The 24111-nt window shown below is 46.2% G+C and overlaps 1 protein-coding gene across 1 annotated transcript in view; it reads left to right on the top strand.

The window, feature by feature from the left end:
• XYLT1 (xylosyltransferase 1) overlaps positions 1–24111 on the top strand; it is a 369876-nt gene that overhangs the window by 264873 nt on the left and 80892 nt on the right. Inside the window, exons 4-5 of the mRNA XM_050774856.1 lie at positions 7165–7337; positions 9542–9744. Of these exons, the coding sequence (XP_050630813.1) occupies positions 7165–7337; positions 9542–9744 (376 nt within the window). The remainder of the gene's footprint in view (positions 1–7164; positions 7338–9541; positions 9745–24111) is intronic.

Genomic DNA, 24111 nt, shown 5'->3' with positions numbered 1-24111 from the left:
CAGGCCTGAGTCTTCAACTTCGCCCCCACCCGGCCCCCACCAGCAGGACCCTGTATGTGGATGAAGCTGTCTGGCTAAATCTGTCAGTCAGAAATCATTCATTGAGGCGTCTCCCCCAAACTTAGCTCTGTGCCAAGTCCAGGGGCAAGGCTGGCATCCTACAAAAGATAAGAGCATGACCTTGGCTCGTAGGGGACAAACTGACAGCTATCAAGAAAACCAACCTGGGCCAGGCACCGTGGCTCACGCCTGTAATCCCAGCACTGTGGGAGGCTGAGACAGTTAGATCACCCAAGGTCAGGAGTTCAAGACCAGCCCAGCCAACATGGTGAAACTCTGTCTCTATCAAAAATACAAAAAATTTAGCCAGGCGTGGTGGCAGGCGCCTGTAATCCCAGCTACTCAGGAGGCTGAGGCAGGAGAATTGCTTGAACCGGGGAGGCAAAGGTTGCAGTGAGCCAAGATTGCACCGTTGCATTCCAGCCTAGGTGACAAGAGTGAAAGTCTGTCTCAAAAAAATAAAGAGAAAAGAAAATCAACCTGACTCTCAAGGGAGTACAGTTCTCTAGGTGACAATGCTAACTCCTGGATTGGGTTAGAATTCCAGACGATCCAGAAATTTCCAGAAATATCCAGAAATTTCATCTCCCTCATTTGGTAAAATATGGATTTTGGAGTCTGGCAGACCCAAGTGATGGTCTCCATTCTCACGTTAACTCCTAACGTGGCACCTGCCTCCTGAGACCTTGGGACAGTTAAGTAATGAGATCACATTTGGATAGTGCTTAGGCCATAATGAGTGTTTATTTTTGATTTATTTACTTTTAGAGACAGGGTCTCACTCTGTCACCCAGGCCGGAGTGCAGTGACACCTTCGTAGCTTACTGCAGCCTCAAACTCCTGGGCTCAAGCAGTCCTCCTGCCTCAGCCTCCAGGGTAGCTGGGATTACAGACGCAAGCCACCCTGCCCAGCATAATGAGTATTTCACATGCATCTGATAGCGTTACTAGTCTATGAGAGTCTACAGGACCAAGGAAAGAAATTAATCGATTTGCCCAGGCCCCCATGGCTGGTTCATAGCAGAAGCAGGAATTTGAACCTACCTCGTTGCTCTTTATCCAGTACTCTTGTCACCACACCCCACCACCTTTTCTAAGCCCATTGAGAGCAGGGGATTCTTTCTGGGCACCAGACAGCTCTCAAGTTTAATCACCAGAAAACCTCTTTTGAAATTTCCCACTAGGAAAAAGGCATCTCCCACCCAGATCTCACAAAGAACCTTGAGCGTGCAGGCTTTCTCCCCCAGTAAGACTAATCCCACTCCCCTGCAACGCACCTGCTGCTGCTGTGAAGCGTTTCCTCATCTGTGATCATGAGTCACCCTGGAACCCAGCGGGTCAGAGACAGACTGCTCTTCCCACTTTATAAACGAAGAACTGACAATCAGAGAGGGCCGCTGTCTTTCCTGAGTCCACACGGTGCAAGGTTACATTCTAGACCCCATCTCTGAATCCCAGTCACACCTTCCCAGGCAGCATAGAAGCTGGGCTCCAGCTGGGAGCTTCCTAACCCAAGCCCCATTTGTATATAACCTTGTTTCCATGTCTCTTAAGTTCCCAAGACCCAACCTAACCCTCTTAGTTGGAAGCAAGTCAGAAAGTGCCCCTTGCAGCAGCCGGAAGTAGCCCTTTCAGAGTATAAATAGAATCGAGGGCTTTGTTGGTAGAATAACTATTCCAGTCAAGCAGCTCCTTCACATTTGTTATTAATTGTGGTCTAGGCAGACGCTGCAGAGGGAAATTCCGGTTGTAGATGTTTATTTGCAAGCAGCGGGCTCTAGAGTACACACAGCCCTGGGAGCCAGTGCAGCCTTGAGGTAGAACTCTGGAGCTGGGCCTGTTGGTTAAATCCTGGTCATCGTGGATGAGCAGCCACAAAGAAATGATGGCTATGACAGTATAATTTATTGAGCATTTACTAGATGGCAGGCACTGTGCTCTCTCCTGGATGTGAACGTCCATGTGAGGTGGATTCTGTGATTATACATACCCATTTTACAGATGAGAATACTAAGGTTTGGAGAGATTACATAGCAAGTCCAAGGTCATTCACATCTGCCTGACCACAGGTCATGTTCTAAACCCCTGCACCTTGCTTTGTGCTCGCAAATCATTATTACAGGACACTGCTAATATGATCTTTGCCAGTACCACAACATTGGAACAGCCTTTTGACCCTTGCAAAGCACCTTCATCTCTGCTATGTCTTTAGAGCCCAAGGATTACATAGTCCTTGTTTGACCCACAGCGCTGCCAAGAAGTAGGGAGTTTGAGTAACGGAACTAACACAGCACAGCTATCTACTGGGGGAGCTCTCCGGGACCCCTCCATCCTCACCCTTCACACCTGCACTGCAAAAATATACTTGCTGTTCTCTCCCGATAAACCTGGCTTGTTAACATTCATCTGAAGTCAGCTTCTCCTGCTGCCTCTAATCACTCTGATTTTTCCACTTATTTTCTGTTTTGTGCCATGGGAATCTGATCACATTGTTAAATTCTTTTTTTTTTTTTTTTTTTTTTTCAGCTGGACACTATTTGGGTTTTGGTCTTTCAAAGAGTTCCATGTTCATAAAGACCCACATAGCTCTGACCACGTGTCATTGTTATCTGTCCTGCAGCTGAAAGCTGACACATTTCCTCTAGGGACGGATTTTCTTCTTTTTGAAATGAGGACAGTTTGATTGAACATGGTGACCATGACAGGGCTCTGGGATCACAGACTCACTCCATTCTCAGCTCAGCTACTTTATAACTGGGACCTCTCCAAGCCTCAGCTTCCTCGTGCCTACAGTAGAAAGATAATAACTCTGTTTTCATAGCAGTTTTGATAGAAGTGAATAAAATCATGCACAGAAATTGCTTAACACATAGTAGGCACTCAGTAAATGATTGATCTTTCTCCTGACTCGCTCTCTTCCCCGTCTGCCCCCCATCCCCATCTCCATTTCTCCTTCTCTGCATGTCTCCTTTCTTTAGATATTTTTGTTCCTTCCCACCCACCCCTTCCCCAGAATAGCTGTACTCAGAAGAGCTCTGGATTTTTTGTTCCCCGTTTTCTTTGCAGCTCCCCAGACTAACTGTCTGACCCAAAGATGACTTTATATTTGAGCCAATGGAGCTCTCTTGCTGAAGTGATTTGTCTTTGATTTCACAGGACTCCTGCCTTTCTCCAAAAGAAAAGCATCCATGTCTGTGTCTGTCTGTCTGTAAATCAGTTCTGCCTTTTAGAACCCTAAAGAGAAGTTGCAAAAGTCCTCAGCATCAACATCCAAGCCCTTTTTAAAGACCAGCATAGAGTCCTTACACCTATCCTCTATATCCCAAATCTCCACTTCTGCAGAGAGCAAGTGGAAGTATCAGGGCTGGCTTTGGACTCTGCAACACTCAGCTTCCCCTTTCACCTCTGTCCTCACTCACTGTATGACCTGGGAAACATACTGACCTCTCTGAGACTCAGAGGATGATAATGAATTCTTCACAGGGTCAAATAACAGTGAATGCATAGGAGGCACTTAAGAAACAGCAGCTCCTCTGGATCAGAGCAGCCACTCTTCTTCAGAACACATTCATTAATTTGCTCATTCAAAAACTATGGCAAAAGATGTTCATGGCTACAGGGAAAAGCAAGGGTTAATCTCAAAGGCCCCATATACCTTAAGTGGATGGATGGTGTTTGGGATGATAAGCTCTTGGAGGCTTTGCTGGTTGCATAGTTGGAGGGTTTGCTGTATGCTTGGATAGATGAATGGTTAGATATGGATGAGTGGACAGATGAGTAGCTAGATTATGATGGATAGATGGATGGATGGATGGATGGATGGATGGATGGATGGATGGATGGAGCAAAGGATGAATGGTTGGATTTGGATTGATGAATAAATGCATAAATGAATGGGTGGATGGGTAGAGGGATGGATGGACAGATAAGTGGTTGGATTTGGATGGATGAAAAAATGGATGAATGAGTAGGTGGTTGGGTGGAGGGATGGATGAATGGGTGGATAGATGGACAGATAAGTGGTTGGATTTGGATGGATAAATAAATGGATGAATGGGTGAAATAGTGGATGGATGGATGAGTGGTTAGATTTAGATGGATGAAAAAATGGATGAATGAATAGGTGGATGGGTGGAGGGATAGATGAATGGGTGGATAGATGGACAGATAAGTGGTTGGATTTGGATGGATGAATAAATGGATGGATGGATGGATGAGTGGTTACATTTGGATGGATGAAAAAATGGATGAATGAATGGGTGGATGGGTGGAGGGATGGATGAATGGGTGGATAGATGGATGAACAGATAAGTGATTGGATTTTGATGAATGCGTGGAATGGTGGGTGTATGGATGAGTGGTTGGATTTTGATCGATGAATAAATGGATGAATGAATGGGCGGATGGGTGGAGGGATGGATAAAGGAATGAATGGGTGGAGGGATAGATGGATGGATGAAAAGATACAGCCTTATTAATCACCTAGAATCAGCATCTCATCTAATACAGAAATGCTGGAATAGCTGTTAGTCCTTAAGTGCATGCCTACCTGCCTGCAGCAACTAACTTAAGAAGTATTTGGCTAGCAACAAGCAACTAAAAGCAATTGTTAGAAACTTTTCCTTCCAAACTCTAGGTATGATCATATGGTGTATATTAGTGGTTCAGGGCATGATCTTTGGAATCAGACCTATGTTTGAATCTCAGCTTAACTAATTAAAGTAGTGTGACCTTGAGCCAATCCCTTGGCCTCTTCTAAGCTGTGGTTTCCTCATTTGGAAAGCGGGGATAATAGCATTACTTTGTAAGATCATTACAAGGATTAAATTATCTAATGAATGTCAAGGGCTGGTCAATGCTCAATAAAAGGTATTGTTATTTTACTGATCCCAAATGTGCCTTCCTGTAACTTTTGTTTCACCCAGAACCAGATGTGTGTCAGATACTGTTCAAGTGTTGCAGATTCTATGGTAAACAAGGCCAAAATAGCCGCTCATCTCTTGGAGCTAATGTTCTAGTGGTGTGTTCAGTTAATAAGCAAGTAAACAGATAAACAGTTGCAGACAGTGTTACATGCTATGCAGAAAGTTGAAATCGGGTGAGGTGAAAGAGAATAAAAGAGGTGGTGGTGAGTCCCTTTTTTGGACTGTGAACTAATGAAGATGCAGTCATGCAGAGATCTGGGGAGAAGGTGTTCCAGGTCACAGGAAGCCAGGGAGAAGGTCCTAAGGCAGAAATGAGCTTGTTCGAGGAAGAGAAGGAAGGCCAGGGGACAAGATGGAATGTGAGACCCACCAATCAAGGGCAGAGAGATCTGAGTAGTTAGATCACACCAGCCGTAGAGGCTGTGTAGTGTGATTTGGACATTATCTACGTCAATCTCGTCCTGTCTCCTGGAACTACGTAGAAGGAGCCTCGTTCATTCAGCAACCATTCTGCCTTCTGATGACAGCTTAGACTCCCGATGTCCTAATCCCCCAGCCCCGCAGTCTCCATCTCAGTTCTCCGGGTTTAGATGCTGGGACACTTGCAGTTACTACCCTGACAATGTCCTGGGTCCCATAAACCCAGAACTCGTAAGAAATTGGGTTGGACCCAAGCGAAATCAGGCTGAGGAAAGCTAGGAGATTTCTAGTTGAGATTTTAATAAACTCAACTAGAAAGTTCTTTTTATCTGAAGCAAGGGAAAGAAAGAGAGGAGTCTTGAGGGCTAATTTTCGAAATAAAAGATGTCTGGGACTATTTATCCCAGTGGATGTGGTATAGGATTGGATTTAAAAGAACATGATAGATGACAGTGGGTGATCTGTAGGCTTACTATTGCAGGAGCTTAAGGCAGGCCACAGGCACCTGGACCCTCATCCCCACTTGGCAACATGCTCCATGTTAGTTTTCTTCTCAGGCAACCTATCTCCATGTGGGAACAGAAAGGCTCATAGAATCTTCTAGTCTCCTGTGTAACAGAGAAAGAGCCTCTCACTGGGCACAGTGGTTCATGTCTGTAATCCCAGCGCTTTGGGAGGCCAAGGTGGGCAGATCACCTGAGGTCAGGAGTTCGAGACCAGCCTGGCCAACATGATGAAACCCCATCTCTACTAAGAATACAAAAAAATAGCTAGGCATGGTGTTGCGTGCCTGTAGTCCCAGCTACTCAGGAGGCTCAGGCAGGAAAATCGCTTGAACCTGAGAGGTAGAGGCTGCAGTGAGCTGAGATCGCACCACTGCACTGCAGCCTGGGTAACAGAGCAAGACTCTGTCTCAAAAAAAAACAAAAACAAAAACAGAGACAACCTCTCTTATGTAGTAGTTCTAACAAACGTCTAGCATTCTGTCTTATTGGTTAATTAACTTGGTTGAGACATATGTTCATCTCTAAATAATACTGTGGCTATGGAGAGTCAGCATTCCCATTGGCCAGGCCTAAGCTATAGGTCCACCCCGGAAGTAGACGATGGAGTTAGGTCTTCCCCACCCATATGGACTGAGAATAGAGGAGAGGATGATGATGCCGCAAAAGGTATTGGATGATGAAGCTTCAGTTATGCAAGATGAGTAAATGTAAAGATCCTGCTGTACAACATTGTACTAATAGGCAGCAGTACTGTAGTGTACACTTAAACATTTGTTAAGAGGGTAGATTTCATGCTATCTGTTCTTACCACCATTAAAACAAACAATATATTGGATGCTATTAGAAGAAGGGAGAATGAATTCTTGACAGGCAAAAACAACACATGTATCTTACATTCACTAACTCGAAATTAACTGCTTCTTCCTCTGTGATTCAGAGATACATCTCATAGCTCTCACCTCCTCCTGCCTTGTTCAGTAGCTAAATATGTGTCCATGTGTCGCTTCCAGCCTTTTTAAGCTCCTCAGGATGGAAACTGTGTCGTAACAACCCCAGGGTCCCCTAACCCCTTTTGTGCCTGACAGTGTGAGAATCTAAGACATGCTTAGTGGCATTAAATTATGTTTTAGGGCTCAATTTGATGACCGTGCCCCTAAAATAGGCCCCAAAAGAAGCACCAGAGAAACTTCCTGCCCCTGCAAAGGATAACAGAGCCTCACTTTCTCCTCGCTGGTCTCTTGGATTTTCCCTAGGTAAAGCCAACAAGAACGTGCAGTGGGATGAGGACTCTGTAGAGTACATGCCGGCCAACCCGGTCAGAATCGCCTTTGTCCTGGTGGTCCACGGCCGCGCCTCTCGGCAGTTGCAGCGCATGTTCAAGGCCATCTACCACAAAGACCACTTCTACTACATCCACGTGGACAAGGTGAGAGGCCCCTGTGATCGCCGCTTGCTGGGCTTCCTTCAGGGTCTGTCGGTCCCTCTCTGATACCCTCCTTCCGCATCGCTAGTCCGGGCTGCCTGCTTTCAGAAAAGGCTTGGAAGCTGACCAGCTGCCTCTCCACAGAGCATGTGGTCCTAGAGTGCTGTCTCTATGTGTGTGTTGGTTTCAAAGTTCCCAGCTGTGACTTACAGTTTTGTCCATAAATGCTGTTTTTTGGGTTTTATTTTTTATTTATTTATTTATTTTGAGACAGAATCTCGCTCTGTCGCCAGGCTGGAGTGCAGTGGCGTGATCTCCACTCACTGCAACCTCTGCCTCCCAGGTTCAAGCGAGTCTCCTGCCTCAGCCTCCCAAGTAGCTGGGACTACAGACGCATGCCACGATGCCCAGCTAATTTTTGTATTTTTAGTAGAGATAGGGTTTTACCATGTTGGCCAGGATGGTCTTGATCGCTTGACCTCGTGATCTGCCCGCCTTGGCCTCCCGAAGTGGTGGGATTACAGGTGTGAGCCACCGTGCCTGGCCCACAAATGCTGTTTCTTACCTCTCCCTTCTGCCCATTGCCCTCTGCCTGCCTCTCACATACTTTGTGGGAATAGCTTACCTGTATTAGTCCATTTTCATGCTACTGATAAAGACATACCCAAGACTGAGTAATTTATAAAGAAAGATGTTTAATGGACTCACAGTTCTAAGTGGCTGGGGAAGCCTGACAATCATGGCGAAAGGCATGTCTTATATGGTGGCAGCAAGAGAGAAAAACGAGAGCCTAGCAAAAGGCGTTTCCCCTTATCAAACCATCAGATCTCATGAGACTTATTCACTACCACGAGAACAATATGGGGGAAACCACCCCCATGATTCAATTATCTTCCGCGTGATCCCTCCCATAACATGTGGGAATTATGGGAGCTACAATTCAAGATTAGACTTGGGTGGGGACACAGCCAAAGCATATCGCCATCCCAGGAGTGGGTACACTTTTTCTATAGAAGGCAGGGTAGTACGTATTTTAGGTATTGCAGGGTACATACTGTCTGTCACAGCTACTCAGGACTGCCCTGTGCTGAAGCAGCCAAGGAGAACATGTCAACAAATGAGCATGGCTATGTACCAATAAAACTTTATTAACAAAAACCTGCATCAGCCCTGCTAATCCTGAGCTCCCTTGTCCCTGAGATTTCTATTGGTGACACAATTACGCCTTTAGTCAAGAAGGCAAAGGGGGATGTCTTGTCCAAAAGGTTGGCTTCTAGCAGACCTGTGAGAGGATAATGGAGGAGCAATGAGTAGGAAGGGGGACAGGAAACAGAAATTCTGCCTCTGAAATATAGATGGGTTTAGATAGAGCCATATTTCCCAGCTTATCTTCCTCAGACCCCATGCAGCTGTCATGTATAAGAATGCAAAATTGGCCGGGTGCAGTGGCTCACGCCTGTCATCCCAGCACTTCGGGAGACCGAGGTGGACGGATCACCCAAGGTCAGGAGTTCTAGACCAGCCTTTCCAACATGGTGAAGCCCCATCTCTACTGAAAATACAAAACTTAGCTGGGTGTGGTGGCGCATACTTGTAATCCCAGCTACCCGGGAAGCTGAGGCAGAAGAATTGCTTGAACTTAGGAGGTGTAGGTTGCAGTGAGCTGAGATGGCAGCATTTCGCTCCAGCCCGGGTGACGGAGCGAGACTCAAATTGGCAGCATTTCGCTCCAGCCCGGGTGACGGAGCGAGACTCTAAATAAATAAATAAATAAATAAATAAATAAATAAATAAAGCAAGACTCTGTCTCAAAAAATAATAAAATAAAATTTTAAAAAATGCGAGACTCTGTCTAAATAAATAAATAAATAAAGCAAGACTCTGCCTCAAAAAATAAATCAATAAAATAAAATTTAAAAAAATGTGAAGTCCTGGGCACCGCCAGCCCAAGCCTAGTGAACCGTTAGCTCAGAAGTGGGGCCAGGGAATCTGCATTTCAAATGGCTAATTTGAAATGTAAAAAATAATACAAGTTTGAATTGCAATACAGAAAGACACCCCAGTTCAGGATCATTTACTTGGCAAAGGCCACTGTCCTCAGAAGTACCCAACCAGGAGGGAAGAGACAGAGAGGGGATGGGGTGAGGGGCATGCCTGGGTGTTTTCTAGGCCACTGAATGTCATCACCCTTTCTCTTCTGGGAAAAGCGCTCTAATTACCTGCATCGACAAGTGCTCCAGGTCTCCAGGCAGTACAGCAATGTCCGTGTCACCCCCTGGAGAATGGCCACCATCTGGGGGGGAGCCAGCCTCCTCTCCACCTACCTGCAAAGCATGCGGGACCTCCTGGAGATGACCGACTGGCCCTGGGACTTCTTCATCAACCTCAGTGCGGCCGACTACCCCATCAGGTAAGGCAGCTAAGGGCCCCAAACCAGCCTCGTCTGACGTCCTGCTCTGGCTGGTCTTGGCTGGGAACCCATGAGGCAGAAGGAGACCGACACATAGTCTCCACAGGATCTCTCAGGATAGGATTCTGATTGGACCTGAGAATCACTGATTCATTCACTCACTCATTCACGCATTCAACAGATACAGACTGTGCACATGGTTTTCCCAGCTCTGTTCGCTGATATACCAGTGCACTAAACAGACAAACTCCAACCCGCATGGGGCTTTGTATTAGGGTTCTCTAGAGGGACAGAACTAACAGGATAGATGTATATATAAAGGGGAGTTTATTAAGGAGTATTGACTCATATAATCACAAGGTGAGGTCTCACAATAGGCCATCTTCAAGCTGAAGAGCAAAGAAGCCAGTCCGAGTCTCAAAACCTCAAAAGTAGGGAAGCCGACAGTGCAGCCTTCAGTCTGTAGTCGAAGGCCCAAGGATCCTAAAGCTGGAGAACTTGGAGTCTGATGTTCAAAGGCAGGAAGCCTCCAGCACGGGAGAAAGACGTAGGCCGGGAGACTTAGCCAGTCTATTCCTTCCATGTTCTGCCTGCTTTTATTCTGGCCATGCTGGCAGCTGATTAGATGGTGCCCACCCAGATTGAGGGGGGGTCTGCCTTTCCCAGTCCACTGACTCAAATGTTAATCTCCTTTGGCAACACCCTCACAGACGTGGCCAGAAACAATACTTTGCATCCTTCAGTCCATCAAGTTGACACTCAATAGTAACCATCACAAGCTTCCATTCAAGTAGGGAGACATACAACAAAATGAGTTAAATGATGTCTTAGAAAAATAAAGCACAGGGCGAAAGTAGGGGAGAGTTGTAATTTTACCAACGGTGACCTGGAAGGTTTTCGCGGATGAGAACAGAAGAAGATGAAAAAGAGAGTGACACCTACAGAGAAAGTGGTCCAGGCAGGAGGAAAGGCAGGGGCTGAGCCCAGAGATGGGTCCAGGCTTGGCTTGTGTGAGGAACAGCCAGGCTCAGTGGAGCTGTAACAGAGTAAGTGAGGGGTAGCGTAACAAGAGATATAAAGGCAGAGAGTAATTTGAGGCCAGATGGTGGTGATCCTAGAATTTGGCTGTTAGTCCAAGCAAGATGGAAGCCACTGGCATGATACTTTGAATGATATTGTGAACAATGTATGTATGTATGTGTGTATATGTGTGTGTATGTATATATATGAGAGACAGAGTCTGACTCTGTCACCCAGGCTGGAGTGCAGTGGTGTGATCTCAGCTCACTGCAGCCTCCACCCACCAGGTTCAAATGATTCTCCTACCTCAGCCTCCCACGTAGCTGGGACTACAGGCACCCACCAACACACCTGGCTAATTTTTGTATTTTTAATAGAGATGGTGTTTCACCATGTTGGGCAGGCTGGTCTCAAACTGCTGGCCTCAGGTGATGTGCCTGTCTTGGCCTCTCAAAGTGCTGGGATTATAGGTGTGAGCCATTGTGCCAGGCTGATATTTTCTCTCAGGAGGGCAGCTTTTTCCTTTGACTGTGTTTTCCATCTGGATTCGCTGACAAGTGTGAAAAGGCAAGTGTATGGGAGTGAAGAGGGGATCTTCCTCCCTCTAATGGCACAAGGCCGTAGGGTACAGCATTCCCAGGAGATCTAGATGAAGGAGTCCTAAAAAAGATAAAACTTTTATTAAGGCAACTTTCAAACACGCACAAGAGTACCAAGAATAGTGTAATGCACTCCCACATAGATGTCACCCAGGTTAATTCATGGCCATTTTTCTTGTGTCTGGACTTTCATCCTCTTCCCCCAGCAGTGGATTATTTTGAAAGAAATATATCATATAATTGTATCTCTAAATATTTCAGTATATATCTAGAAAAAATAAGATCTCTTTTTTAAGACAGCATCACAATGATGCTTATGCCTCAAATATTAGCAGGCAGGTTTTAATGGCATCAAATATCTAGGTCACATATTCTCAAGAGTTTGAGTTTTGAATCAGAACCCAAAAAAGGTACAAGCGTGGAAGGAAGGCCTCTCTTTAAAGCTACAAGCAGCTTCTTTCTTCTTCACAGCATGGTCGTTGGGGGTCTTCTTCAGTCCTGGGCTTGGGGGCATCCCCCCTCCATCTGCTGGGAGACCCTAGACTGTAGAAGGCGCTGGGGAGGCACACTCTCTGGTCAGTTTGAACGGGGTACACCTGACACCCTTGAACCTGAGAAAAATGACGGGCACTAGAAAGATAACTGTTTTCCTTTGTCCATAGGACAGAGGGATAGATGGGAATGGTTACAGAACATTACTGGTAGAGTTGTACTTACCACAATTGTGTTCATTTGTTCAACAAACATTTGCTGAGCAACTACCGTGCTGCGTGCTAAGTAGTACATTTTGTGAACAAAAGCAATGCAGCTTCCTGTACTTCTCCCCTGCTCATGGAATGTGTATCCTAGATGAGAAGATGGGGTTAGATGATCATGCCAAAGACACATCAAGCAAGGTGTGAACAAGCCATAAAGAAAGGAAGATGTGGGCTGGGTGCGGTGGGTCATCCCTGTAATCCCAGCACTTTGGGAGGCCAAGGTGGGTGGATCAGAAGGTCAGGAGTTCAAGACCAGCCTGGCCAAGATGGTGAAACCCTGTCTCTACTAAAAAATATAAAAATGAGCTGACCTCGGTGGTGCATGCCTGTAATCCCACCTACTCAGGAGGTTGGGACAGGAGAATCACTTGAACCCGGGAGGCGGAGGTTGCAGTGAGTCAAGATCGCGCCACTGTACTCCAGCCTGGCAACACAGCAAGACTCTGTCTCAAAACACCAAAAAAAAAAAAAAAAAAAAAGGAAGATGTGGGAGTGGGGAAAAACTCGAGGGCCATAATCAGGAGGTCAGAAGGGCCTCTGAATATTCAGCTTTGAACCGAGACCTAGAGGACAAGAAGGGATCCACTGGGAAGGAAATGTGAAAGAGATCCTTCTAGACTGGGATTCGTAGCAGTGGCACTGCTGATGTTTGGGGATGGATAATTCTTTGCTGTGGGTGCCGTCCCGTGCTTTGTAGGATGCGTAGCAGCATCTCTGGCCTCTGCCCACCAGATGCCAGGGCCACACCCTGCCCACCTGTGCCAACCACAGATGTCTCCAGACATTGACACATGACCTCTGGGAGCTAAAATTGCCTCCACTTGAGAACCACCATTTCTTATAGACGGAACAGCCTGGGCACAATGTAGCACAGAAACAAACTTGTTGCGTTTGAGAAATTTAAACAATGGATAGAGTAAAATAAAACAATGAGGAGAAATGAGTTTAGACAAGTACATGGCAAGGAGGGGTTAGAACATTCCTTCTCCATCTTTCATGAAAGGAATGAGTTTGGAAATGTCCCAAAATGCTGAGCATAGCAGCAAGTGTGGCAAACACTTGCTTCCACCCTTACAACAAACCGGTTTTACAGAGGGACAAACTAAGGCCCCGTGTCATGTGATGAATGCATGGCAGAGTGGGGATTAGAACCAGTTTCGTCTGGTTGCAAAGTTGGTATTCTTTCTGACTTGAAGTCGGCCTCTTAGGGAACTCAGCAGAACTGGACTATCAGGATGGCCCCAGGCCACCTTGAAAGCACAGAAGGAACAGTCCCACCCCATGAGCTTGTGGCTGGGCAGAATAGTGGTTAGACTGCCTTGCAGCAGGGATGTCCAGGATGGTCGTAGGAGGACCCCCGTTGTCTGTTCCTGAGTGGTAAGGGCTATGCTCAAATTCCCACATTCTTCCTTCTCTGGATTCCCATCGGAGGCCTCAGAGGTCATGCCAGGCTAGGTTGGGGACCTGCATTAAGCCAGAGACCTCTTGAGGCCAGGTAGGCATGCGCGTTGCTGCCCCCTGGAGGCCACTGTTGGCTTGCTTTGCGTGGCCACTTCCCTGAAAGAATCCAGCTCCGCTCAGCACCCAGGAGGCTGAGTGCCTGCACTCTTGTCAAACTGCTTAATGCTCGAATCCGAGTTCTGCCACTTAGCTAGCAGCATAACCTCAGGCAAGTAAATCCAATTTCTGTGAAATTGGGATATAATAATAGAACCTAGCAGCCCGTTGGACACTTGGAAGGTGCTCAACGAATGTCAGCCATTTATACGTAAGCTGCATCCAAGGTCTCATCTTGTATCTCTGAGAGGTCCAGAAATCATTTCTCAGGCCATGCGTGCAACCTATTTTGGAGTTCAGAGAAGAGAGTTGTCTTATTTGTGGCTTTTTTGCTTTAGTGCCCCAGGTCACTCTGTATCTCTTGGCCTTTCTCATCCTCTTCCTCTACTTCACTGATCTCATTTCCATGGTGCCTCCCATGAATTCCTTTGCCCACTCTTCTTTGCCAGCCTCATAGCCAGAGGCACTTTATGCATCAAGCACTGCTGGTTCCTCTTGCTGTTGTTTTCATGAAGTTGCCCTACACAAAAACATATGAATTTTGCAGATGAATGGTTTCATCCTGGGCAATGCTGATAGGTTTTCAGTTTCCATCTGCCGCCCCATCTGTAGCTTCCAAAACCACTACTTCTCCCATCCCAGGAAGAATGAGCAAACTCAGGAGTCTTCTCAAAGGGGCAATAGTGCCCAAGTCAGGCACTTCTAAGAGGCACTGAAAACTTGGGGGATACTTAAGGGCCCAGCCAGCCCGGCGTGGCCGCTGTGAGCAGCTCTGTGATTTGACATCACCTCCCTGTGTCCCCTGCACAACCTTCACTGTGGAGGGTGCAGGGGAGCGGGCAGATTCTTCCTCTCTTAGATATTAACGATGCATTGGTCTTTACTGGTCACTAGCCTTGTTTGGGCCCTGGACACAGACATGCTGGTTTCAGGTGCTGCCTCACCACCAGCTGGCCATGTGGATCCGCACGAGTTGCTTCAACTTCCTGCATCTCAAATTCTCCACCTTAAAATAAACACAATATTAGTGCCCGTTTCACAGGGCTCTTAGGAAGTTTCTGTGAAATCTTGCATGATAAGGACCTACCGCGGTGTCTAATGATAGAAAGTGGTTGATAAATACACGCTGTTATTGTAGCCATGGAGTAATTTGGACATTTTAGGTGGGACTTAGGCATCCTAAGTCCTTAGACGTCCTAAGATGTATCCTAAAAATATAAAAATGAGCCAGGCACGGTGGTGCACGCCTGTAATGCCACCTACTCGGGAGGCTGGGGCAGGAGAATCGCTTGAACCCAGGAGGCGGAGGTTGCTGTGAGCTGAGATCGCGCCACTGTATTCCAGCCTGGTGACGTAGCTAGGCTCCGTCTCAAAAAAAAAACAAAACAAAAAAAACAAAAAGAAGATGTGAGAGTGGAGAAAAACTCTAGTGCCCGTCATTTTTCTTAGGTTCACGGGTGTCAGGTGTACCCCGTTCAAACTGACCAGAGAGTGTGCCTCCCCAGCGCCTTCTACAGTCTAGGGTCTCCCAGCAGATGGGGGGATGCCCCCAAGCCCAGGACTGAAGAAGGCCCCCAACGACCATGCTGTGAAGAAGAAAGAAGCTGCTTGTAGCTTTAAAGAGAGGCCTTCCTTCCACACTTGTACCTTTTTTGGGTTCAATTCAAAACTCAAACTCTTGGGAATATGTGACCTAGATATTTGATGCCATTAAAACCTGCCTGCTAATATTTTAGACATCTAAGTCCCGCCTAAAATGCCCAAATCACTCCATGGCTACAAGTAACCTTGGGACTTGAGTTACTTTCCCTTTTCTCTTTGATAGAGTTAAAAGAGTAGTAAAGTATTTCTTGAACTCACATCTCTGTCAAAAGAGGGAAAAGTAGCCAAGCATGGTGGCGCACAACTGTAATCCCAGGACTTTGGGAGGCCGAGGCAGGTGAATCACTTGAGGTTACGGGTTTGAGACCAGCTTGGCCAACACGATGAAACCCCATCTCTACTAAAAATACAAAAAATAGCCAGGTATGGTGTGCGCACCTGTAACCCCAGCTACTCAGGAGGCTGAGGCATGAGAATCACTTGAACCTGGGAGGCGGAAAGAAAGAGAGAGAGAGAGAGGGAGGGAGGGAGGGAGGGAGGAAGAAAGGAAAAAAGAAAGGAAGGAAGGGAAAAAGGAAGGAAGGAAGGAAAGAAGAAAGAAGAAGGAAGGAAGGAGGGAAAAGCAAAGATAGGCTGTGAAGACTGAATGTTTCAAGAAAAACAGAATAGAACCAATTCATTTGTGGACCTAAAGAATATTCCTGAACTTGGCATATGCAAGCTGAGAAGCCAAGAGTGTTTAGAGACTCTAGGTGTTCCTGCTCTGCTGTTGACACGACTTCCTGGTCCACGTAGGCTCCGGTTGGAGCTGGTTGTGTACCCAACACGTGAATGTAAGTGGAAAATGGATACTTTCAAACTCTGAGGCCCTGCTAGGTCTTGAATCCTCAAAAGGTATGATGGTTTTATTTGTATGTTCTATTTACTGAGGCAGGGAATTACACCTGGCATACTTTAGATTGGCTGCAGGAAGAGACGAAACCAGTAGCACTTTGCCCTGTATCTTGGTTTGGACTTGTAGTAAGAGACCTTGGCTGGCTGTGGTGGCTTGTGCCTGTAATACCACCAGCACTTTGGGAGGCCGAGGCAGGTAGATCACCTGAGGTCAGGAGTTCGAGACCAGCCTGGCCAATATGGCGAAACCCCATCTCTACTAAAAATACAAAAATTAGCTGGGTGTGGTGGTGGGCGCCTGTAGACCCAGCTACTTGGGCGGCTGAGTCAGGAGAATTGCTCGAACCCAGAAGGCGGAGGTGGCAGTGAGCTGAGATCACGACATTATACTCCAACCTGGGCAACAAGAATGAAACTCCATCTCAAAAAAAAAAAAAAAAAAGAGACCTCATGCATCACACTGTGTCTTTCCCTAAGGCCAGTGTCTTGGGGCAACTCAGATGTAAAGAGAGGAGGGTTGAGTGTGTCCTTTACCTCTCCCAGGGTTCACATTCCGTCTGTGGTGTGTACACATATGTGTGCACACAGGGGGCAGTGTATGTGTACAGAAACCACCAGGCAGGGGAATCCATGTTGACATTTTCCTGCTACTTCTGCCTCTTGGGTATCCACAGCAACAAAGTCCAAACTATCAGGGCCCACCACATGGACATGTAAGTTACATTAACCACAGATCCAAATGTCTGTCTTGAGATACTACCAGAGCCACGGGCTGACGGTGGGAGAGAGCTGCTCTGCGGTGCCTCAGTGGGAAACACCAGCTGGTAAAGACGGGAGCAGGTGGCCAGGGCTTCTCTACAATCTCCCAAAGACCAGAGTTTATATGGGACCAGGCCAGCAAGACTAAGCCCCAGAGTAACAGCGCGGACACTTACTGCACACCTACTGTGTGCTGGGCCCTCTTCAGGGCCCTTTACCACATATTTTGTCTTAATCCCCATCCCCCAAAACACAACTGCTACTGGGTAAGTAAGTTTAGAGAAATTAGTATTAAAACAGAGCAGAGGAAGCTTTGCAGGGAGCCAAGCCCTTGATAATGTTCAGCACAGATGCCAGTCACTCTGGGATTTGAAATGAAGTTGAGCAGTATGGAAGTCCAAGCATCCGTGTACAATCACTCCTGGACTTTTCATCCCTTTAGTCTGCTTAAGTGGGACCCGAATGGATCAAAGAATTCCTGTAGTTAAGACCATGCGACGACTACAGTGAATGTATATGTAGCATTTCGTACATTCCTAGCGTTATTTTAAGTGCTTTACAATTCAAGGGTGTCCAAGGGAGAGAATACAGTTATGGCTCCTCAGTTTCTTTTCCTGGTTGGGCCAGTAAAGCCTTTCCTTGTCCCTCTTTTCTGCTCATCACTAGAGACAGAAACTAAAAACCATGGCTTTAGGCTGCTAAAAGCCTAAAACAAAAAAACAAAACAGAACAGAACCACCAAATAAGGTAGGTTGGACAAGCTGGTTTACATTATTTTGACAGCAACTCTGAAGTATGCACTCTTGATATCCCCATTTTTCAGATGAAGAAAGTGAGGTACAGAAATGTTAAGAAACTTGAACCCAAGGCTATGGCCAGTAAACTGTAGAACCACGATCTTTTTTTTTTTTTTTTTTTTTTTTTTGGAAACTGGGGTGAAATTTATGTAACATAAAATTAACCACTTTTAATTGTTGAATGGCATTCAGTACATTCACAGTGTCAGACAACCGTACCCTCCCTCTAATCCTAAACATTTTCATCATCCCAAAAGAAAACCGTGTACCCATTAAGCAGTCACTTCCCAAAGACGTCTCCCCAGTCTGTGCGACCACTAATCTCCTTTCTGTATCTATGGACTTGATTTGCCTATTCTTGACATTTTTATCTATTTGTTTTGAGATGGAGCCTCCCCTCTTGTTGCCCAGGCTGGAGTGCAGTGGCGCGATCTCGGCTCACTGCAACCTCTGCCTCCCAAGTTCAAGCGATTCTCCTGGCTCAGCCTCCCAAGTAGCTGGGATTACAGGCATGCACCACCACACCTGGCTGATTTTGTGTTTTTCGTGGAGATGGGGTTTCACTGTGTTGGTCAGTCTGGTCTCGAACTCCTGACCTCATGTGATCTACCCGCCTCTGCCTCCCAAAGTGCTGAGATTACAGGTGTGAGCCGCTGCGCCCAGCCTATTCTAGACATTTTATATAAATGCCGTTACATAGTATATGACATTTGCTGACCTGCTTCTTTCACTTAGCTTAATATTTTTGAGGTTCCTCTGCATCGTAGCATGTAGCAGCGCTTCATTCCTTTTTATGACTGATAGTCTATCATGTTGATATACTTGTACCACAATCTTTGTCCAATTGTCAGTCTATATACTCATCATTCTGAAGAGCTTCCCAAAGCCCCTGTCTCCTGGCCATGTTGTATCTGTGCTGTATGCCCTGAATTGAGGACCTCATCTGGTTTAAGAAGATGCAGCTCCATCATATGGGACTCTGCCCAGCAGTGGTGCTGGAGGACTCTTGTTAAGCCGTGATGACTTCTTGGCCGTGAGGGATTGTAGATCTGAGCATATTGGCCTGATGACCTTTTCCATTCACACCGGATCTTCTCTACCCATGCTAGCCCCTGGACCTCCGCTGAACGGGAAAGGAACTCCCAGTGATTCTCATTGTCCGGGGAAGATTCAGGTTGAAGATGGAAATGTGGAGGAGTAGAGTGTGAGGTCCAAGCTTCCCTTTTTCCCTTCTCCCTTCTCTCAACACCAAGCCCCTTCTGATGACAATCTTGGGGTGCTCTGGGGAGGAAAGTGCTTAGGTCAGCCCAGTGAAGATACTTCTGTACTCCCACAGATGAGGTCAGGAGTTGGGGCTCCTTCTGACTTTACCCATTCACCCAAAAAAATATTTATTGAGCACCTACTATGTGTTGGACACTGTGCTAAGCAGCAAGTACTCAAAGGTGAGGAAAAACATATCCAGCCCTGCCCTCATCGTGGTGGTCAAGGGTGATGGCTGGAGCCAGTCCACTGGGGTCCAAATTGCAGCTTCTTTATTTACTAGCTGTGTGAAGTTGGATACACCAGTTCCTGTGCCTCAGTTACTTCACCTGTAAAATGGGCATAATAATGGCACCACCCCATAGGGTTGCTTTGAGGGTTAAGTGAGTCCATATATGTAAAGTGCTTAGCACACAGCAGGGGTTATCCTTGTGATAGCCATGGGACACCAAGAATCAATTTCTCTCTCTCCCTCTCTCTCTTTACTCTCTCTTTACTCTCTCTCTTTTCACTCTCTCTCTCTTTACTCTCTCTCTGTCTTTTCACTCTCTCTTTTCACTCTGTCACCCAGGCAGGAGTGTGGTGCAATCTCTGCTCATTGCAGCTTCCACCTGTCAGTTCAAGCAATTCTCCTGCCTCAGCCTCCCAAGTAGCTGGGGTTATAGGCACTCTCCATCACATCTGGCTAATTTTTGTATTTTTAGTAGAGACGAGGTTTCACCCTGTTGTCCAAGCTGGCCTCAAACTCCTGACCTCAAGAGATCTGCCCACCTCAGCCTCCCAAAGTGCTGGGATTACAGGTGTGAGCCATTGCGCCCAGCCAAGAATCTATATATTTTTAAAGCGTCCCGCACCCTGCAGGTGATTGTACTAGTGAGAATTGAAATCCACTGGTCCAGGGAGAGAGAGAGAAATCTGTCACATAGTTAGAGACATAAATAAAGGCTACATGCTGTGTTGGAAAATGTTAGTCTCAGTACTTCTTGGGAAAGCATATTTGGTGGCCCAACACTCAGATGTTTAGGTGTTACCATCTCCCCTGCATTCTGCTTTCTCAGCAACCAAACCACTTTTGTTCTTTGGGATGTTCAGAGACACACACTCTGCTTTCTGAGATCCCAAAGTTCACGGGTTCGAAACCATCCAACAAAAGCTCCACCCAGATAATGTGTGAGTCTGAAAGGGTATATCTGCTTAGACTGTTGTTCACAAGGAGACTGGAAAAACATGCCAGTAATTTTGCCATTAACAGTTTTGCTTGCCTCTAGTCGCAAAATAAACACATCCTCAGCCCTGTTATTTTTCAGGCTGATGGAGCACACACTCCTGCTTTTGCAGAAATGCGGTTTGCTTCCCTCTTGCCGGTTGTCCTGGGTCTCCTGAGCTGTATTTTAGGCTGAACAGCTCTTTAAGCTTTCTTAAGGCCAGGAGTGACCTAGAGCATCTGCTGGACAAGCAGAGTGAGCCTAAAGTTCTCGGAGTTCTCATGAAAACCAAGGTTCTGCAGAAAGCCGAGAGTGGTCTGTGGGCTTAGGACCTTCTGGGAAGGATGTGATGGAGGACAAGAATTGATGTGACTGCTTCACCCACAGGATGCCATCATTTGGCTTAGAGAACTTTTAGCTGTATTGTTTGTTTGCTTGCTGTTTTATTTGTTTTCTCATTATTTCACAACTGAAAAAAAAAAAAAAAAAAGATTCCGAGTCCTGGGAGAAAATAATGTGATTAGTTCTCTCTTGAGTCGTGTATCCATTCTTTAACTAGCAGAGAATAGAGCACTTTGGCCATTCATTCATTAAATAAATGCTCATTGAGATTCTGCTAGATATTAGGCAATGCTCTAGACCAGCAATGTCCAGTGAAACTTTCTGGGTGATGGAAATGTTCTACAAGTACCATCCAGTAAGGTAGCCATTAGCCACATGTGGCCATTGACAGCCCGAAACGTGCCTTGTGGGACTGAGGAACTAAATTTAAAATTTGATCTGATTTTAATTTAAATTAAAACCCTGCCCTCATGGACCTTACATTGATGCCATGGGGTACAAACACTTCCACTAGAGAGAATTATATTACTGTTCCCAAAAGAAAAGAGAGTCCAGGCTAAACAGTACAGAAATAAATGTGATCTCTGTCCTCTGCCAATTTGATATTCTCACCAGATCCCAGATTGACCGCACAATGAATTTTGCGCGATGTATTTTCTTCCGAACCCCTCCCTCTCCAGATCTCAGAATTCTCCTTCCTCTTGGCAGCGGCTTTCTATGTGTCTGTGGATGGGATGTTTCCAAACCTGGCATCTTCCTGCCCAATGCATTGAGCATTTTTGCTTATTGGCAACAAGAAAAAGAAAAAAAAAAAAAAACATCTTTTATGTGACTTTTTCTCCAGTGGCCAAGAGTATGGACGGCATCCATGCTGGGATGCTCCAAGTGCATCCTGGGAATTTGGATGCGAGCCCAGGGTGGTCTACAATGTGGGTGGTCTTTATTGTAGAGTCTATTATTCTTCCCTTGCCTGTTCCTTACATCTAACTGCAAGTGAAGATTCTTTTCAAGGGCAATCTGGAGGAACCACATGTGTTAAAAGTGGGATGAGGGAAGAGCATTTCTACCCTTTTAAAAATTGATGAGGGCAAAGATTTGGCTGAGTACAGGACGCAAACGACAGGGTTAAGGTCCGATCGTTAGGCATACAGACTCTGTGGATTATTCTTATTATCATTCAAGTATTTTCTCTCCCTTGCTCCCACCCTGGGTCATTGTCCAGCATGGCCAATAGTAGCCACCTAAAGTAGATGCCTGGGGAAGCCTTTTAAGACCTGCCATACTCCAGTAGCTAATCATATTCACTGATGTTTCTTGACCTCTTACTGTGCATGCGATTCTAGGCCAAGTGATTTCTATGTATTATCTCATGTAATTCTCACAACAGTCCCAGAAGGTAGATAGTGTTACTGCATCCCGCTTCGCAGATGAAGAAACCAAGACTGTGAGAAGTAAAGGAATTTTCCCAGTGTCTTACAACTGGTGGGGATTGGAGCCAACATTTAAATGCATGATTCCTTCATCGCGGGGAGTAGGGGCAGAGAGGAAAGGACCTGAGTTTTTTGCCAACAGGTCATAATTTCACCTGTTAGATCTGGGGTAAAGCCCTCCCATGCGTTTTTCCCCCATCTAAAGCCTTGGTTTCTGTATCTGGATGAGAATCCAGGTATCAAGAGATGAGCAGGGTACATCAGAACCTGAGATCCAGAGTCACCTCATGTTTAGCCAACTGCCACGTTGCCCCCACTTTCTGCTTTAGTCCCCATGGCCTCCCGGTAAGATGACATATAGAATAGTATCAGGACTCAGAGTGTTCAAGTGACTTGCCCAGCGTCACATGACTTGATCGTGGCCAAGCTGGGATTTGAATGCAGGCTCAGCTGACGTTGAAGTTCACCGTGCTTTATGCAGTGTGTTGTGTAAGTGGTTGACCCCAGGGAGGGAAAGCCAGTCACCCAAGGATGCCAACGGTAAGATGTGGCTGCCCAAGCCAGTGTAGATCCATCTCCAGATGGCCTCTTTCTTCTCTGATTAATGGAAGATCCAAGCTTTACTGACTGTGTGCTCTAAGTATAGACCTAGGAACCATCTGTCCTGCATTAGCAAGGACAACCCCAGCCTTCAAATGCCTTTGTAATCCTGTCCCCATTGGACCTCAGACTCTCCTTATCTCTCCCCTAACTGGCTATCTGGAATTCTCATTCATTTAAATATTAGCCTAATGCAAGCATAATTAGAAAGGAATGGCATCTGTCCCTCCCCCTACCCCCCACATATGCCTAATTCTTTCAAAGCAAAATCAAAGCAATGCTGGCGTATTCTACACCATCAAGTCATTCCACTACAATGTAGAAGCGGTCATGCAGTGTCAGCCTGACCTGGATTTGAATTCTGTTGCTATGAGTTGAACCGTGCCCCACTAAAATTTATATGTTGAAGCTCTAACCCCTGTACTTGGAGATAGGGCCTATAAGGAGGTAATTAAGGTTAAATGAGATCATGAGCATGGAGCCTTGATCCTATAGAAGTACTGTCCTTCTTTATAACAGACACCAGAGAGCTCGCTCTCTCTTTCTTTGCCATGTAAGGACAGAGCAAGAAGGTGGCCTTCTGCAGGCCAGGAAGAGAGTCTTCACCAGAATCAAATTGTCAGGCACTTTGGACTTCCCGGTCTCTAGAACTATGAGAAAATAAATCTCTATTGTTTAACCCACCCAGTTATGGTGTCTTGTTATGGCATCCTGTGCAGACCAAGGTACCTGTCTTCACCCCCTGTATGAGAGCTGTATGCTCTCAAGCAACAAATCCAACCTTTGTGAGTCCATTTTCTCACCTGTAGGAGGAGATGACCATGTTACCCATCAGGGAGCTGTAAAAGGAAGAATAGCCAAGTGGGACTCCAGGCACAGCTTAGCATATTTCAAGGTCTCTGATGACAGCTGGATCAGAGCATGGTGGCTCAGGTCTGGCACCTCCATGTGACCTCCTCTCCACCTTCTTACCATCAAAACATTGGGACCAGGATGCTCAGTCATGCTGATGGGTGCAAAGCGAGGAGAGATGGTTGAGTCCACCAGGGAGACCTTACTGGGCCCACCCCATTGCAGCAAGTGGTTGGTATAACTGGTCTTGGCCCCAAGAGGCTTAAGTACAACCCAGACCTGAGGCAAAAAAACATTAAAAAAAAGAAGAAGAAGAAGAAGTGCGATTCATTGTGGGGGGAGGAAGGGTTTCACAGAACAGTTATCTAGCCCACCAGTAACCATGTCTCAAGCAATCTCTCCAGCACTAAGTAATCTTAACCTCAGTTCCTCCTTCCTTTAGGTAAATGCAGGAGAGAGATGGGCAGAGGAGAGTCTGCTATGGGTAGCAGGCTGGAGTGCCCTCCCCAGAGTACTTTCCTCATAAGATTGTTAGAAGCATGAGAGATAGTGGAACACAGGACCTCATCCAGAACTGGGCAATTTTTTAACAAGGAAATTGTTTGATGATAATGGTAATGATGACAATGATCATTAATAATCCTGTGTAGTCATTAATTCTGGACAAAAACATGGTCTGGCCTTTTGTG

The sequence above is a fragment of the Macaca thibetana genome, chromosome 20 (assembly GCF_024542745.1).
Source record: "Macaca thibetana thibetana isolate TM-01 chromosome 20, ASM2454274v1, whole genome shotgun sequence".
NCBI lineage: Eukaryota > Metazoa > Chordata > Mammalia > Primates > Cercopithecidae > Macaca > Macaca thibetana.
This window is presented reverse-complemented; position numbering and strand designations above follow the sequence as displayed.